At 41.5% G+C, this 17,406-nt stretch overlaps 2 protein-coding genes across 3 annotated transcripts in view; one reads left to right on the forward strand and one right to left on the reverse strand.

The window, feature by feature from the left end:
* Positions 1-216: 216 nt before the first annotated feature.
* On the forward strand, positions 217-4,717 carry SMC1 (structural maintenance of chromosomes 1). The gene is made up of 11 exons (XM_065866459.2): positions 217-713; positions 774-922; positions 985-1,153; positions 1,212-2,234; positions 2,294-2,863; positions 2,920-3,175; positions 3,227-3,531; positions 3,592-3,698; positions 3,758-4,261; positions 4,325-4,502; positions 4,565-4,717. The coding sequence occupies exons 1-11, from the start codon at positions 315-317 to the stop codon at positions 4,625-4,627; spliced, it is 3,723 nt and encodes a 1,240-aa protein (XP_065722531.1). The 5' UTR covers positions 217-314; the 3' UTR covers positions 4,628-4,717.
* Positions 4,718-4,957: 240 nt separating this feature from the next.
* The window catches only part of eIF4EHP (eukaryotic translation initiation factor 4E homologous protein), a 51,236-nt gene continuing 38,787 nt past the window's right edge, over positions 4,958-17,406 (reverse strand). The window contains exons 3-4 of one of the 2 annotated variants that reach the window (XM_036817434.3): positions 6,267-6,415; positions 4,958-5,801 (exon numbers count right to left, since the gene is read on the reverse strand). In XM_036817434.3, coding sequence (XP_036673329.1) covers positions 5,777-5,801; positions 6,267-6,415 — 174 coding nt within the window. In that variant the 3' untranslated portion in view covers positions 4,958-5,776. Of the gene's footprint in view, positions 5,802-5,850; positions 6,024-6,266; positions 6,416-17,406 lie in introns of those variants that run through there. The other variant, XM_036817435.3, reaches the window with a different exon arrangement.

Genomic DNA, 17,406 nt, shown 5'->3' on the forward strand with positions numbered 1-17,406 from the left:
GGATTTGAAATGGGAATTTGAAATGTCTTTTAATTTCTTTCATTTCTTCAGTCTGGCAGCACGGTTTTTTAAATTTGCAGAGAAATTTTAAACTATGGTTTGTGTCCAGACTAAACGCATTTATTAATTTCCCCAGAGGAAATTAATCGATAGTCGCTCAATCGATATGCGATAAACTATCGTTTTGGTATACTATCGATAGTTAAATTCCCACACCCTACCATCCCTAGCGTCTTGTTACTTTCCAGCGAAAAAAATTAATTTCGCGCTCTTATTGTTATTACTCGTGGATTTTTGCGCAACCCAAGGTGCGAATGGCCGACGAGGACGATGAGGTGTCCCACAGGATGGCGGCGGGGCCCGTCCGCAAGCCGGACGACGAGACGGCCTTTCTGGAGTTCATCGAAATGGAGAACTTCAAGTCCTACCGCGGCCACATAGTCGTGGGTCCTCTCAAGCAATTCAACGCGGTGATCGGGCCCAACGGATCCGGAAAGTCCAACTTCATGGACGCCATCAGTTTCGTGATGGGCGAAAAGACCAGCAGTTTGCGAGTGAAGCGCCTCAACGACCTGATCCACGGCTCCTCCATAGGCAAGCCCATTTCCCGCAGCTGCTATGTGACGGCCAAGTTTGTGCTCAATCAGGACCGCCACATGGACTTTCAGCGGGCCGTCATCGGCGGCTCCTCGGAGTACCGCATCAACGGGGAGGTACGTTTGAAAACCTTATTATCCCTTTGGCAGCCATCTAATCTCCTCACCCCCCTTTAGAGCGTTTCGAGCAGCACCTACCTGAACAAGCTGGAGAAGATTGGCATCAATGTCAAGGCCAAGAACTTTCTGGTCTTCCAGGGAGCTGTAGAGAACATAGCCATGAAGACGCCCAAGGAACGCACAGCTTTGTTTGAGGAAATCAGCGGGTAAATATTAACTTAAAACTATAAAACTCTTGATAGCTCTTAACTGTGTTCGCTCTTTGCAGATCTGGCCTGCTCAAGGACGACTACAATCGCCTGAAACAGGAAATGATCGTGGCCGAGGAGGAGACGCAGTTCACATACCAAAAGAAAAAGGGCATCGCGGCGGAACGCAAGGAGGCCAAGCACGAAAAGATGGAAGCCGATCGGTATACCCGCCTGCAAAACGAATACGTATGCCTCGCTTTCCTCATAATCCAATACCTTTTGTAATCACTTTTGATTTCCACAGAACGAGAAACAAGTTGAGTATCAACTGTTTAGACTCTTCCACGTGGAGCGGGATATCCGGAAGTTCACAGCCGATTTGGAGGTACGGCAGCAGGATGTGAAGGCAGTCGAGCAGCGAAAAGAAGCCGCCGACGAAATACTTCGCGAAAAAAAGAAAGATGCCGGAAAGATAACTCGAGACCTGGCCAAAATCGACCAGGAGATACGCGAGTTTGAGACCCAGATGAACAAACGGCGGCCATTGTACATCAAGGCCAAGGAAAAGGTTACGCACTGCAAGAAGAAGCTCGCTTCCCTGCAGAAGACCCTGGAGACGGCCCGCGAGGCGGACAATGCTCATCAGTCGGACATCCGGAAACTAGAGAAGCAACTCGCCGACGTGGAAGCTCTGAAAAAGCGTTTCGAGGACGAGATCGAGAACGAATCACAGCGGCGGGGCAAGAGCGTCAACATGGAGGAGGGCCTCGTGCAAGAGTACGATCGCCTGAAGCAGGAGGCGGAAGCCACAGCCACTCAGTACCGTTCCGAGCTGGACTCAGTGAACCGGGAACAGAAGTCCGAACAGGACACGCTCGATGGCGAAACCAATCGACGCGCCTCCGTAGAGGAATCCTTCAAGAAGCTCACCTTGCAACGCGAAGAAGCTGTAAAGCGTCGAGACAAACTGATGGATCACATCAAATCCTCACAGGCGGCGCTTGAAGAGCAGAATCGGATCAAGGACGAACTCCGCCGAGATGTTGGCACTTCTAAAGAGAAGATTGCCGAAAAGCAACGCGAGCTGGAGGACGTGCGTGACCAACTAGGCGATGCTAAGAGCGATAAGCACGAGGACGCGCGGCGGAAAAAGAAGCAGGAGGTGGTAGAGCTGTTTAAAAAGCAGGTTCCAGGCGTGTACGACCGCATGATCAACATGTGTCAGCCCACGCACAAGCGCTACAACGTAGCCGTCACCAAAGTGCTGGGCAAGTTCATGGAAGCCATCATTGTGGACACCGAAAAGACAGCCCGACATTGTATTCAGGTGGGTTTCATTTGCCTATCACGGTTTTCAGTAAACTTATCGTTATATTTGTCCAACAGATCTTAAAGGAGCAAATGCTGGAAGTGGAAACCTTCTTGCCCCTGGACTATCTGCAAGTGAAGCCCTTGAAGGAACGTCTTCGCAACATCAGCGATCCTCGCAATGTGCGCTTGGTCTTCGATGTGCTCAAGTTTGAGCCGCAAGAGATCGAGCGAGCCGTCCTCTTCGCCACGGGCAATGCTCTCGTCTGCGAGACTCCCGAGGACGCAATGAAGGTGGCCTATGAGATTGACCGCTCCCGTTTCGATGCTCTGGCCCTGGACGGAACATTCTATCAGAAATCGGGTCTCATTTCCGGCGGCAGTCACGATTTGGCGCGCAAGGCCAAGCGTTGGGACGAGAAGCACATGGCCCAGCTAAAAATGCAGAAGGAACGTCTCCAAGAAGAGCTTAAGGAGCTGGTTAAAAAGTCGCGCAAGCAGAGTGAGCTCGCCACTGTGGAATCGCAGATCAAGGGTTTGGAGAATAGACTTAAATATAGCATGGTCGACTTGGAGTCTTCCAAAAAGTCAATTGGTCAGTATGACAGCCAGTTAAAGCAGGTGCAAACCCAGCTGGATGATTTCGGGGTGAGTTCTGTTTTAAATCTATTTTACATTTTTTTAAATATTTCCTTATGTTACAGCCCAAGATCAACGAGATCGAGCGTCGTATGCAAAACCGCGAGGAGCATATCCAGGAAATCAAAGAAAACATGAACAATGTGGAGGACAAAGTATACGCGTCCTTCTGCCGCCGCCTGGGTGTAAAGAACATCCGTCAGTACGAGGAGCGGGAGCTGGTCATGCAGCAGGAGCGAGCCCGGAAGCGGGCCGAGTTCGAGCAGCAGATAGATTCCATTAACTCGCAGCTGGACTTCGAGAAACAAAAGGATACGAAAAGCAAGTACCTACGAATTATGTATTGAACCAATTTAATCAATTGACTTGCAGAGAACGTTGAGCGTTGGGAGCGCAGCGTGCAGGACGAGGAAGATGCCCTGGAGGGACTCAAAACAGCTGAGGCACGCTACCTCAAAGAAATAGACGACGACAAGGAGAAAATGGAAAAGTTCAAGCAGGAGAAGCAGGCCAAGAAGCAAGCCGTGGATGACATGGAGGAGGACATATCCAAAGCGCGGAAGGATGTGGCAAACTTGGCCAAGGAGATCCATAACGTGGGCAGCCATTTATCTTCGGTAGAGTCGAAGATCGAGGCCAAGAAAAACGAACGACAGAACATACTGTTGCAAGCGAAAGTGAGTTGTCATTACTCAGTTTTAAAACCATGATTGTAATATTCTATTCTTTCGCCTCAGACCGATTGCATAGTGGTGCCATTGTTGCGCGGCTCGCTGGACGACGCAGTGCGGCAAAGCGATGCGGATGTGGCATCCACTTCTGCGGCAGCAGCAATGGAAAATCTGTAAGCTCTCCAATAATTGTTTCGAGAATTACATGTTTAAATGTTTTCTTCATCCATAGCATCGAGGTCGATTATGGATCGCTACCACGAGAGTACACCAAGCTGAAGGATGACTCTGGGTTCAAAAAGACCCACGAGTTGCTTCAAAAGGACCTGCAAAGTAAATTGGACGTCCTGGAGCGCATACAGACGCCAAACATGAGGGCCATGCAGAAGCTGGACGCCGTAACGGAAAAAGTGCAATCCACCAACGAGGAGTTCGAGAATGCGCGTAAAAAGGCCAAGAAGGCCAAGGCGGCATTCGAGCGGGTCAAGAACGAGCGGTCCTCTCGCTTCGTTGCCTGCTGTCAGCACATCTCGGATGCTATCGATGGCATTTACAAGAAACTGGCTCGCAACGAGGCAGCCCAGGCCTACATTGGACCCGATAATCCCGAGGAACCATATCTGGATGGTATCAATTACAATTGTGTGGCGCCCGGCAAACGTTTCCAGCCCATGAACAACTTGAGTGGTGGCGAGAAAACCATCGCCGCCTTGGCTCTGCTCTTCTCGACCCACAGGTAAGTTGAAATTGTATTTGAATATGAATTGAAAATTCTAATATAAGTTGGTTTAATCTTTAGTTATCAACCAGCTCCGTTCTTTGTGCTCGACGAGATTGATGCCGCCTTGGACAACACGAACATTGGCAAAGTCGCTTCATACATACGGGATCACACGACCAATCTGCAGACCATCGTCATATCCTTAAAGGAAGAGTTCTATGGCCATGCTGATGCCCTTGTGGGCATTACACCTGGGGTAGATACAAAAGTGCCTTAAGTCCAGACACTTATTAAAATTGGTTTACTTTTCAATTTCAGGAAGGAGACTGCCTCGTATCAAATGTTTATATAATGGACTTGACAGAGTTCGAGGACACGTAAATATCATATTTCGGAATAGTTTTAAGCACTAGATGTTACTCGTAAAGTAAAGCTCGCAATTTCCAATTAATAAAGCCAGTAAATGTGTAATATCTCCAGTGTCCATCAGAAAAATTCTGAACCATTTTCAATTTGATCCGTCCGTACGCCAAAAATGATAGGAATTACCACGTTGTTTTGAAAATAGGTTCTGCAACTTTAATAGTTTCCTTTATTTTGGGCTTGCGTTGGTTGTACTGTACCGGAGAAAGTTTACGGGAGAGATGTTCGAATGTGTGAAATTGTGGTTCGAATGATAGCTGTGGTGGCGGTATATGTAAAACAACTGGGTTTTTGCTTTTAGTTTCAATTTTTAGTTTTTCTCTTTTTTTTTCTTCACGTAAAAAACTTTTTGTATTTCTTCAAGAACAAAAACAAACAATTTGATTATTCAGTTTCGGTTTGTATCATTAATTTAAAATAATCATTGCAAACAGATAAATACAGTATCGGCTAGTTAGTGTGTCAGTTTCATAGATTCATTATCATGGTGTGTTGGCTGCCTGCCGGCTATGGCGATAATCGATAAGGCTACAATACAAGGGCACGCCTGTGGGAGAGGTGGTCCAATTGCAATCGTTCGGGAGATTAAGATAAAAGGGTTCGGTAAATTAATACAAAATAAACTAAGTTAGATTGCGATAGCCAGATTGGAGAGGCTTCAGTTTCAGGCAGTTAAGGGGGACTTTGATTTTCTTTAATTGGGAATGCCTAATTTAAACTTTATACATACAAACTAAAATATTTATGGCGTTTCATATATACACACACTTTGTAAACTCGTTTAAAATACAAAGATTTGTCTCATTAGCGCTTAAATATTAATTTGCCTTTCTATGGTGTTTGATGTTCGGGATCTGGGGCGGCTGAGCTGGGAGCCACTCCTGCCCTCGTTGTTGATGTGGGTCGATCTGGGTTGTGGGTTCGATTCCGATGGTGTTCTGATGTTCTGTTGTGTCCACGATGGTTCCTTGTGCTTGGGGTTGGTGTAACGTTTGTCTGTGCTGTCGATGAACTTGTGACTGTTGCTGCTTTCACTAGCGACTTATATTATCTGTTTGTGTAATTATTGTTTTTGTTTTTCTTTTGTTTATAGTTATTCACTGAATTTCAGCTTTTCAATGGGCCTTTATTACTGCAAAATAAGAAAATAATATCGGTTTTTTGATTAGTGGATTGTGTGCTTGTCAATTGACCAAGTCAATTCCCGTCCCCTGTTCCCAAACCATAAACATATCCAAAATCACAAATGTCTTGCTCTTCGGAGACTTTTAATCATGACCGTCCATATCTTGAATTGAATGAGTATCGATTTCGATTAAACAGATTCCCCAGTTTTCGATTTCGACGCCTGGGCCTGCGTGCGGTACAGGTTGGATTAGGTGATGGATTAGTAAGGAGAACAATCTAATTTTCAGTTGTAGAAAAATATAACAAAAATTCAGTTCCAAGATCTTGAAAAATTATAAAATAAATATAACAGAAAATTCAACGGATGAGTTATATTTTTGGTATATTTTTTTTACAACAAATCTAGTCTAAGTTCATATTATACAGGTATATAAGGGTTATAATGCGATACTCCGAAATCCATACTTACATTGAAACATATTTAAGGCTATCACAGTGTATCTTATACTCCATTGCCGTTGTTAGAGGTATATTTAATATCCTGCGTAACGTATCACGGATACGTGTTGTACTGGTCATATCAGTGGCAGTCCGGTTCCATACTGATAAGCTATCCTCCTGAAGATGAAACGAATTATGAGTAGGGCAGACAAATGATATAGGTTTTAAGCCTCAGAGAAACCATGCGTTATCGGGGGACAATCCTTTTACATAATATTAATAAAAACACATTTTGTTGCTTTTTTGTTTAATAATTTTTATTTCTCAATCAATATGTAAGGAAATCATTTCACACGTCTGACCAATTGGAAATGAAAAAATAATAATAATAATGGTAATAAGAAACACACTTGATATTAACACAAAGGCAAATCTAAGTTCTTAATTTAAGTTTTGTTTTTCTCATTTCGATTTGGTTTCTTTGCTGGTTTTTTATTTTTTAATTAGTTTTCACTTTTTTTTTGCTGTCTGTGCTTTCTTCACATTTCTTTCGTCGGCTGCTGTTCCATGAATTTCTTTTTCTGCTTTTATCTTTTTTTTAATTATTAATCATATATTTATTTATATATAAGACTAACACTTAGGTATAATGTTTGTTTTTCATTACTTTTCATAATTAACTAAATTGTCTAAGGAGAGAGAAAATATATGATAATATGCAATTTGTTTTTGTTACGGATTTTTGTTTGTTTTTAATTAATTTGTTTTTTTTTTTTGCTTTTGTTATTATATTATTTAAACATTTTTAACAATTATGAGTATTTGCTCAAAAACTTGACTTGAACCGCCTTCTGTAGCATTTTTAGCACGGCTTCGTTTCGTGTGGTTTTGTTAGTTGAATTTTGATTTCCTTTTAAGTAGGTTTTACTGTGGTGTGTGCACACAAAACTAAATTGTTTCTTATTTCGCCACTAAAGTTTGTCGCTCGCCTTCACTCGCTTTTAAATGGATCGTTATTTCGTATCGACTTGTTATATACGCATATATAATGTTTATAATCGGTTTACATATGTGTGTATATATAGGTGTAGCATTAATTTTGTGTGGCTGTGTCAGTGTGGTGTTTTAAACGCTTGTTAAATTGCACATTGATATTTTAATATTTTGTAAATATTAAACTTTACTTCGTTTGGTTTTCATTCTTCGCTAAATTATTTGGACTATCTTCGGTATATATGTTTGTATGTATGTATATTTATATATATGCTAATTTGTAACTATAATTAAAATATATGTATAAATATTTTTTATTCATGTTAGTTCTTGACTTTCTTGGTTGTTTATTTTTTTGTTTATTTATCATACTTGGAAATATACTTTCATTATTGCTTCTTGAATATACATATGTGAATCCCGTTAAGTATTTATTTGTTCGCTTTCGTCCTTTATTGTGTTTGTATGTGTGTAGTATCTCTGTGTGAGTGAGTGTGGTTGCTTCTTCATCCTGTTTGTCTTCGCTCTCTGATCCCGAATTGTTTATCTTTTGCCTGTTATTGCCATCAGTTTTGGTTGCCGATTTCGCTGATTGCTGTCGTCTGAGTGCTGAGTAAAAATGCTTCGATATGCCTGGAATTATTGTTGCAATTGCTGCTCCCAATGCGCGACACATCCACCAAAAATAATCGTCAATCAATTCTATAACTCGCTGAAGCTACTTCTATCTATCCCATTCGCTCTCCCGATCTCAAGCCTTGTGTGTGAGTGAGTCTGCTTGTGTTTCGACGGTTGCTTTCCTCTTCTAAAGGCTGCCTGCAAGTTGACGGTGGCAACCCTATGCAAGTCAGAGTTGCATGTGATGCTTCATATACCATTCCGCTCGTTCATTATCCACCTTCACTGTTCATTGTTTTTTTCTTTTTGAATTTTATTCAATTTTAAAGTACAATTGCACGAGTGTGTCTTGTTGCACTCTCGTCACTAAGAATATATATATTTTTTTGGTTTTTTTTCTCTGGCGGTTGTTATGGAAATTGATTTGATTTGTTACTAATTATTCATATATAGATTTGTATATATATGCGTATGTATATATAAATAGTCCAAATTATGTTAATTTTAAAATTCTAATTTTTATTAATTGAACTTTTGCGCTTAAATTTAGCAATTCATTTGTTATCCATTTTTTTTGGTTTTATTTTCTTTTTTATTCGTCCACGAATCAATAATGACAAAATGAAACAAATTATAGAAAAAATATATATAATTGTCTGTATTTATTGCGGAGCCAAAACTTAAAAATATATTAGACAAAAATTAAAGCTAAACATATAAATAACAAGATAACTAAATAATAGAACCTAGAAACTTCCTTATTATTTTTTTATTTTTAATTTTTAAGGGGTTTGTTTTGAGCTTGAGGTTTGAAGATACTCAAAATTCAATTCTTCGTATAAATTTCTCATTTAAATTTGTTTTGATTGGTGAAAAGTGGAAGAAATGCGATTCAAGTAGAAAAACTAAATGTTTTCTCCTTTTATTCCCGGAAATAGTATTAATATTATAAGATAATTTCGTATCTTCCTTCGTTCTTGCTCTCTGTCAATATTTTACAAACTTTTCGTGTTTGAGCGGAGAGGGGGACGTGCTTTTATACAAGTTTAGAAACGAACACATTTACGTAGATATAGAATAACCATTAGTGTGTGGGTTGCCCCCCTCCCCAGGGGTATATAGATATATTGATCTGAAGAATGCTGGGTAACAAGAAGAACACCAAGGCCCAGGCTTGAGTAGGGTTGGTTTAAGGCCCAAAATGTTTCCTAGACGAAGCAAAGCGCTCTTTTTATGTTTACATAGATGAAGATATAGCACACACATAATAAATAACTAAAAGATCTCGAAATATGGGGTTCTACGCTTTTGCTTTTATATACGCACAACATTTACATAGAATTTGTAATTTATATATGTATAATTTGTTTTTATATAATTAGGTATATGGGGTAATCTAAGTCTGAAAAATCATTTTACATATTCATTTTTAGTAGAAAAACGCAGTTTTATCTCGTGTATACAGCAAAGTTATTTTGTTTTCTCTTCTTTCTTGCTATATTGGTTTAATTATTATAATTTAAATTTAATTCGAAAAATCTACTTAGTGAAATTTGTTACGTTGGTTAACAGTTTTGTATATTTCAATTTTTTCGGTTTAATTTGCTTTAGGTTTCTTGTTTATCGATTGATTTATATATATAACATCACATTATAATAATTACTAATTAATAGATTTGCCCTCCGCTCGTTCGTCTCATTTCTTTTAATATTTTTTAATCATAGCATTTGCGAGATGCACAATTATGAAATTTCGTAATAAATATTAGATTTATGTTTACAATTTTTTCCGCTTTTCAAGGTTTACCGCTGACATTGTTGCTCGACGCAAATGCCAACGTAGACCACAATAATAATTATAATGACTATTTACATGGAAAATCTAACGAATATAAATCGAACGAATCTGATTTAGCATCTGTGTGTTCAAGTGTAGGTGTCTGTAGGCCTATTCTTTCGCTTCTAAGTGGTAAATGGTAGATGGTAACATGGCAACACGTGCTAACGGGGCACAAAGGGTTAAGGGTGGGGAAATTAAATTAAGGCCAGCACTTCCACTCCACTCCACTCCTCTTCTGCCACACTGCCTCTCATTTACAGCAAATAAACTTGATGGAATTTAATTTGTGTGAACACCGAAAACGCTCCACCACTCGTGGGTTCCATTAATTTTGGCCCAGACCAGACCATCCAGACTTTCCAGACCAGGCCTGTCTTAATTAGAGCCACCGCTCTTCGCCGCTTTAAGGGATGGTATGAGGTCCTTTTTGGCTTTCCCTTACTTCTGGCTACGTGACTCCCGGGCTCCTCCGCTCATTAGTATGCATTGGGCGGCTGGCTGCGTTGGGTTCTTTTATCTAGAGCGAGAAATATACGGAAAAGTGTTAAATGATTATCAAACTGAAGATGCGGCAAATTGTTATACTCTCTCTACGCTTCTTTCCAAGGGAAATTTTCGAATGAAAAGCGTTGCAAACACGTCCTGGCAATGGCAATGCGACAAACGAGGAGCGGAAATAAAAATTCGCATGTGCACGTGTTAAAGGTGCTGGGCGCAAGGCAGTGCACTCAGAGAAAAACGAACTATAAGTGGTTTAGTACATGACAAAACTATGAAAGCTGAAAAAACATTTCCAGGGATAAAAAACACAGTTGATCTGTTTAAAATTGCATTAGTAACGACGATGGCAACCCTAGGCAAAACAGAGTTGCATGTGACGTTTCATACGATTCCACTCGTTCCTTTTTCACTATTCCATGGATCTGCTTTCAACAGAACTAGCGACTTCGGAGTACATTTTCTTCTTTTCTTGAAGGAAAGAGATTAACGAAAGTTTCAAGATTGTAACAACTGTGAAATCTATCAGTAATTTCCCCTGTGCATGTCGGCAAAGGAAGGTCCAGCAACAGGAAGTGGAGCTCATGCCATACACACACTCTTCCCTCCAACCCATTCACACCCACCTAGAATCCTGGCCTTGCCATTGTCTCTAGTCGAAGGTCAGATGATGTTGGAACCACCGAACCACCGAACCCACCGACCACAAATCGACTTTAGCCTCGAATGCTTTTTGCATGCGTGTGCGCCACTCAAGTGGCTCATTATGACCAGCTGCTCACAAATACCCAGGCAGAGGAGCTCTGTGGCCCCCAACCAGGACACATGGACACACATTCATCGCCTACTTGGAGTGTGGCGCGTGTTAGAATTTCATTAGACCGATGGCGAACAACAAAAAAACATTTTCTATTTATTCAATTTGGCTTTAGGCAACCAAGACGAAAACGTCAGAGAAACAGAAGCCACTGTGGTTCTTGTCGTCTGGTTGATGACATCAGCTAGAATCGCGATATCTTACGACCACCCATTGACCACCCATCGACATCAAACATCATCCCATTCGCAGAGAGAGAAAAATGCATATGGAATGGGCATCAAATGGAGATATTTCTATACTTCAAGAGGGTTTCCTAATAGCTTTAAAATATAAAAAAATATTCCTCATCTTTTAGGTCCTAAATCCGATAAAGTTCTAATGACAACTTAGTTCCCACCCTTTTTTCTCAGTGTGGAAATCGACAAATTTGCGTCACTGCATTGGCCCTCCCTTTTTTTGGCCTGACCCCCACACAATGTTTAAAAATAGTCGCCATCCCACGATGTCGCCTTGCAATTGATCTCTCTGATTGTGGAGGCAAAAGGTCAGATATGGAAACAGTATTAAACTCAATCATTCATCAATATTGCACGGTACTCTGGAAAAGCGATTTCAGTTTGTATCCCAGTTGTTGGACAGGTGAAATCATTTTTGCCCCCTCCAGTTTCAGTTGCCAATGCTGCAGCAAATGGTGGGTGGATTTAACACGACCTTGACATATAGTAACGCCCAAACTAGCTCTCATTCATAACTGCTATTTAAATTCAAGCATGTGGTTAGCCAAAAACCACATTTCCGTTTCCCTCAAGACTGCGGCCAGAGTGTTTCTAGTTTGAGTTTACTTTTAATGCTTAATGCTCATTAGAGAAGTTTCTTGTCTTAATGGTACTTGTTCGAGAAACTTGCATTAAAAGGCAGTTAAGTGCGAGAACTCGAAATCCACAAAATGCCAAAACAAATGAATTATGAAACTCAACAGTTAAGAGGTATTAAAATATCCTTCCTTCTTGCATTCAGATAATCGGTATTAAGCATTTATTACTTTATCAGAGCTCGTAAATTTGCCAATTATAAATATTTATTTGCTCAAAGGCAGCTGTGCTTAAATCAACAATATGATATTTGTAATAAATACCGCAAAAACAGGATAATTTGATGCTGTTTGCGAGGAGGACACACAAACCGGAGGACATAATATGTCCTCGTTGGGCTGTGTGGGTGGAAATGATATACATAAATCGCTGAGAATCAATTTGAAATGTCAAAAGCCAACGGGGCTGAGCTGCTGTGCCTGTGCCAGAGTGCCAGTGCCTGCCATTTGGAGACTAGGCCTGAAATAGCAACAGCCAGAGCAGCAAATTGAATTGAACTAGAGCCAACAAACTGAGGAGGAGGAATGGGCAGGGGGTTTGGGTTTTGGTTTGGGTTATAACCGAAGCTGGCACTTAAAATCCGAGTGACGTGCCGAGCCCGGATGGGTCGTAAAAGCTAACGCAGCGCCAGACAAGACCGAGATAGATGGAACCTATAGATGGAACCCAGCATCCCATACCCCCACATAGATCCCCCGATAACCCCGATGGCCATCGCCAATCTTCAATGCCGCCACTGACGCGACTGACTTTGACATGACAGTTTAATTGAGGGACAGCTCCTACCAACCCAGAAGTAAAGCCAACCAACCAGCCAACCAAGCAACCCTACTATAACCCACAGATTCCTCCCTTTCCTCCCTCTGAAAACAAAGGAAACACAACGCTCTCAAAAAGTATGCAAATTAGTTCATCTCCCTTTGAGACAACAACCAAAGATTGGAGATTGAAGCGCAATGTTTGCCTTTTCGCCCAGATCCTTTGGGAAGCAGCTCAGACCCTTGACAAAATTTAACATTTATGATTTCAGTTTCACTTGGGTGAAAGTGAACAAACAGAAATCGGAAGTGCTGAACCAGACAAGTAGTTTCTAAATTGTATTAATATTAAAGGTGACTAGGATTTATTACATAATAACCAACTTATTTAGAGCTATCTTACAGGTTTTCAAGACTTTTTTTAATAAATCCAGTTAGTTGGTCAAAATATAAGTAAGTATCATAAGGCCATAATCAAGTTTATACAAATTTCTGTTGGTATTTCTATGTTCTGTATTCAACAAGTCACCAAGAATCAGTTTCTGCTCCAATGAAATAATTACCAGGAAAAGGGAGCTAAACCTGGCAGGCAAACCCTCCTCAATGTCTTATTTTAACTAAAATTTGTTTATGGAATTGCAAACAAAAGTCAGATGAAAAGCTGGCACGGCATTTGTCCCACCGAGGCAAGTTAATCGGTCAACTTCAGGCGGGCAATCGAGCAGCAAGAACAAAGGGTCTACAAAAGGCGCAGGAGCCGGTGATAATGGTGGGAATTTTGATGGTCATCCATCAGCGAAACGAGACAGCACTGGATGGGGGCAGGAATGGACAGGGAGGAGCTGGTCGGAACAGAGCATTAGGACAAACCGCAGGAGCAAATTGCCTGGGCGAGAGATGTTGGCAAAGCTGATGGCACAGGACACGTGCTGTAACCCCATGTAACCCATAACCCGTAGACCATAGACCATAGCCCACTGTGCCGCTCACCTCCGAACTTGGCGCATGCTGGGGATTTGTGGTCTTTCAGGTGGGAGTTGAGTGGGTTGAGGGGACTAACTGGGGGTTGTATTGTGGGTGAGTGGGTGTCGGCTGACTGTGTATGTGTGGCTGGCTGGTTTGTGCAGGTGGCGGCACTGGGATTCCATCACTATTTATGTGGCTCGCTTACGCAAATCCTCTGCTCGAATGCTGACCAGCCAGGACATCATCAGGACTACGGGGGTCGGCTGCATGGGTAATGCAGCATGTAACTCAATCAGGGGCGTGGCAGGACACACCCACACGGCCACACATTGATTTCGCAGTTTACGGGGGTGGAGATGAATGGATGCCCGGCTGCAAATTGAACCATCAAGGACTCCAGCAGCCCCCATTGCAAATTGCGTCCGACAGTCAACAATCGGAATAGGTGGTATAAAGGAGAACATTAAGAACTGCAGCCTACCTATAGTTAATTTAAAAATATATATATTTTACCAAAATACATTTAAAGAAGCAATGTTAAGGTCTGCCACAGTAAAGCTATAACATGAATGTTGTTACCACATATTCTTACTCAAGAGTAGGATTGTGCTAAGACGATTAAAAAAATAAAGGGAACCTAGTACAACATATGTATTTCCATAAGTAAACTCTCTACCTTTTGGAATGCATTTAGCACCACTTATGCCTGCATATATAAAGTCACACACTTTGTGTGGGCTGTGCAGATAGAGTGCATCCCACATAAATGCAAATTAGAGCTGGAGGCAGGTGTGTGGTCCCCCCTCATCATCATCAACGTCATCATCCAGATTATCGTCATCATTACACATTTCGGAATTGCAGAGAGAATGTGGATGGATTTACATACATTTCTTTGGGCCTGCCATGCAGCGACAATCACATAATGGCCATAAGTGATGAGGAACACGAAATGCCCACGTCCCTCATTTTTCGCCTCTTTTATATCCCCCTGCACATCCTGCTTTATCCTCGACTTTCACGTTCTCCATTAACGTTAAAATGTATTGCCTGCTTATAGGCGCGTGTGGTTAAGTGACAGCAAAGGAGTAAGGATGTGGGGGTGGATGAGTATATGGCTGGTTGGCTCTTGACTGGGCCACCAGAATAAACATCAAGGAGTACCTCCTTTTGAAGGCCATATAAAGTAGGTATTGGTTAGGATAGGCAAAATAATATGTCTTCTGAACTCAAATCACAAACACAACATTCTTCATAGCATACTTTTTGACACCATTTTTTAAAGAATTTACATCTTTTATACCTTTTAAAATGGAAAACGCTTAATTTACTGCTGTCTCACCGTACGCATACATAACTTCTTGTATCCTTCTCGATTACCAAACATTTGTATGACAATTATTATATGATATGCCTTTTGAATATCCATTTCACTTGCCTCTTTTCTTCTCAACTTGTTTTTGAGTATCTGCAGCTCGGATTACCACTGTACTTCGGGGGATGCTCGAGTACTTGGCCAACTTCTTGTCTGTTGGCAAAGTGGCAGAGGAGCCAAACAGAACAGAACAGGACAGCAATGCAGATAAGATGGCCGGAGGAGCGGCAGCGGGGATAAAAACTATCTCTGACAACAATGGCTCCTGTCAGTGGCACACTCCTCACTTTCCACACTTTTCCCCCTCATGGTTATTTCCATGGATCCCATACCATCGCCACCTTCCTGTGTAAACCAATTTTAACGGTTTAACTTACAGCTTATGCTGGGGTCCTTCGTGTGTTTCGGAGTGTGTTTGTGTGTTGGCATTAAGCGTTTGCCCATGTTTGTTTACAATGGTTTTATGTTTGCACAAATGACGAAGTCGCCCAATGCCCAGTTCGGATCTGGACCTTGGGATCTGGGAACTAGGAACTCAGGACTGTTGCCAAGTCAAGCGTTTCCTCTGGCTCTCTTAAATTTATGCATGAAACGGTGGCAGGGAATGGAGGAGCAGGCAGTGTGTGTTTCTGACTTATTGTTATGCCGCCACTGTGCCCAATTTATGACTCGAGGTCGGAGAGACAAGCGACATTCTCGAAGCCACCCACCACAAGGCAAACACTCTTCATCCCACAATTCCCAACCCCTCCCCCTAAAGTTGCCCCTTAAAAATAGACAACCCGAATGGAGGGGTTGGAATTCTCTACTTGCCCCCCTGACTTCATTGCCTGGAATAGAACAAATTCTATGCTAAATGGAATTTAAACAGTCAGAAACAGTGCTTATACTTCAAAGCCTGTGAAACGTTTTTAAGGCCCTATTTCTCAATGTCATGTTAACTTTTGATAACTATTACTTCTCAGGTTTGTCAGAACGAATTAAAAATTGAATAGTCTGAAAACAGACCTTGTAAAGATTGGTCGTTTGTCTTTCCGAACAATTTAAGGTTAAGTTAACAAGCTCTGACAGATAACAAACCAGGACTTTAACCAGACATTGAGAAATCGGCCTAATATTTGAAATAATTCACAATTACTAACATTTAAAACTAAAAGTGGGATTCTAAACCTTTCCTAAAAAAGAAAACTATATTAAATTTCGAAACCCATAAAGAGCACCTTTATACGCACTCTTTAAAAACTTTTTCTCTCCGTGCAGGGGCTGAAAAGTTTCATGGCTCCCCGAAACCTACGGCACACATAAATACATGGACTTAGGCCCTGGGACTCGTTCGTTTCATCAACTCGAGCAGAACGACAAACGCACAGGGAGCGAGAGTTGCCCAAAGGATGGAGGAGGAGGAGGAGGTTTGAGGATGTGGTGGAAGATTGGGTAGATAGGGTAAATAGGGGAGAGATTGGGAGCGTAAGCACAAGGACGAAGGCACTTGGGATTAAACTGGCAGCGACTTAACTCTGCTGCTAAAGTTGAGGATTTTGAATGCCTGATGAAGTGGCGGACGCCAAAGGAGAAGGGGCACATCCCATCTCATCCCATCTCCAAAGCCTGAGCCGAGCTCATCCCTGTTCGCTCTCCTTCATTAAAAGCTGCCAACTTATGCGATTTGATTTAAGCTCCTACACTGGGTGCTTTTTATATATATTTATATATATATATATACGAATCGGAAGGGGATTGGGTCTAGTCCAAATGCGTGGCTCTGCTAAATTTAACCGAGTTTAATTTAATTGCAATTTGGAGCCAACTTTTGTTGCCAACTTTCTCTTGAATTTTTGTCTAGAGTTTATTAAATTTACGATTCTTCAAGTTTTATTGAGAATTTTGTGTTCCACAATTCGCCAAGCTGGCAATTTACTAACTCTGTCTCACAATCCATTATATATAATTAAAATGTGAAAGGTTCCTTTGTCTGCTCATAAATAAACTGACAAGGTATGCAAATGACATAAATCGATTGCAGAGATTTTGTAGTTCTTATTAGGGATACGATATGAAGGACGAATGGGGAACTGAGGACCCCCTAAAATATGCAGCACTAAATGTAAATTTGCTTTTTGTGCGCATTAGCACACAGCCCAAAAAGGGGCGGTGGGGGTGTTGATGTGGATGTGGCAAATGTGGGTTTTGTGTGGAGGCGAGTGTACGTGCGTGTAGTCAAGTGTTTGTTTGTTTAGCTTGCGACAATAAACAACAACAACAGCAACAACAATAAACCAAAAGCGAGCTGCCAAATGAGCAAGCACAACAAAAACGCCACAGCAACCACAGGAGCTGGAAAAGCAACAGCAGCGAAGCTCCTTGTTGTCAAGTGGAGTTTAATTTATGTTCAGCCCTGAACGAACATTGAAACACCCAAACACCCATC

Source organism: Drosophila suzukii, chromosome 3 (genome assembly GCF_043229965.1).
Source record: "Drosophila suzukii chromosome 3, CBGP_Dsuzu_IsoJpt1.0, whole genome shotgun sequence".
NCBI lineage: Eukaryota > Metazoa > Arthropoda > Insecta > Diptera > Drosophilidae > Drosophila > Drosophila suzukii.

What these genes read in the sequence shown, in the direction of transcription:
- SMC1 (XM_065866459.2), top strand. Translation starts at nt 315, where the DNA reads ATGGCCGACGAGGACGATGAGGTGTCCCACAGGATGGCGGCGGGGCCC. An exon ending in CAGCCCGACATTGTATTCAG is followed by an intron (nt 2,235 to 2,293) that starts GTGGGTTTCATT and finishes TTTGTCCAACAG; the next exon opens with ATCTTAAAGGAGCAAATGCT. An exon ending in ACATACTGTTGCAAGCGAAA is followed by an intron (nt 3,532 to 3,591) that starts GTGAGTTGTCAT and finishes CTTTCGCCTCAG; the next exon opens with ACCGATTGCATAGTGGTGCC.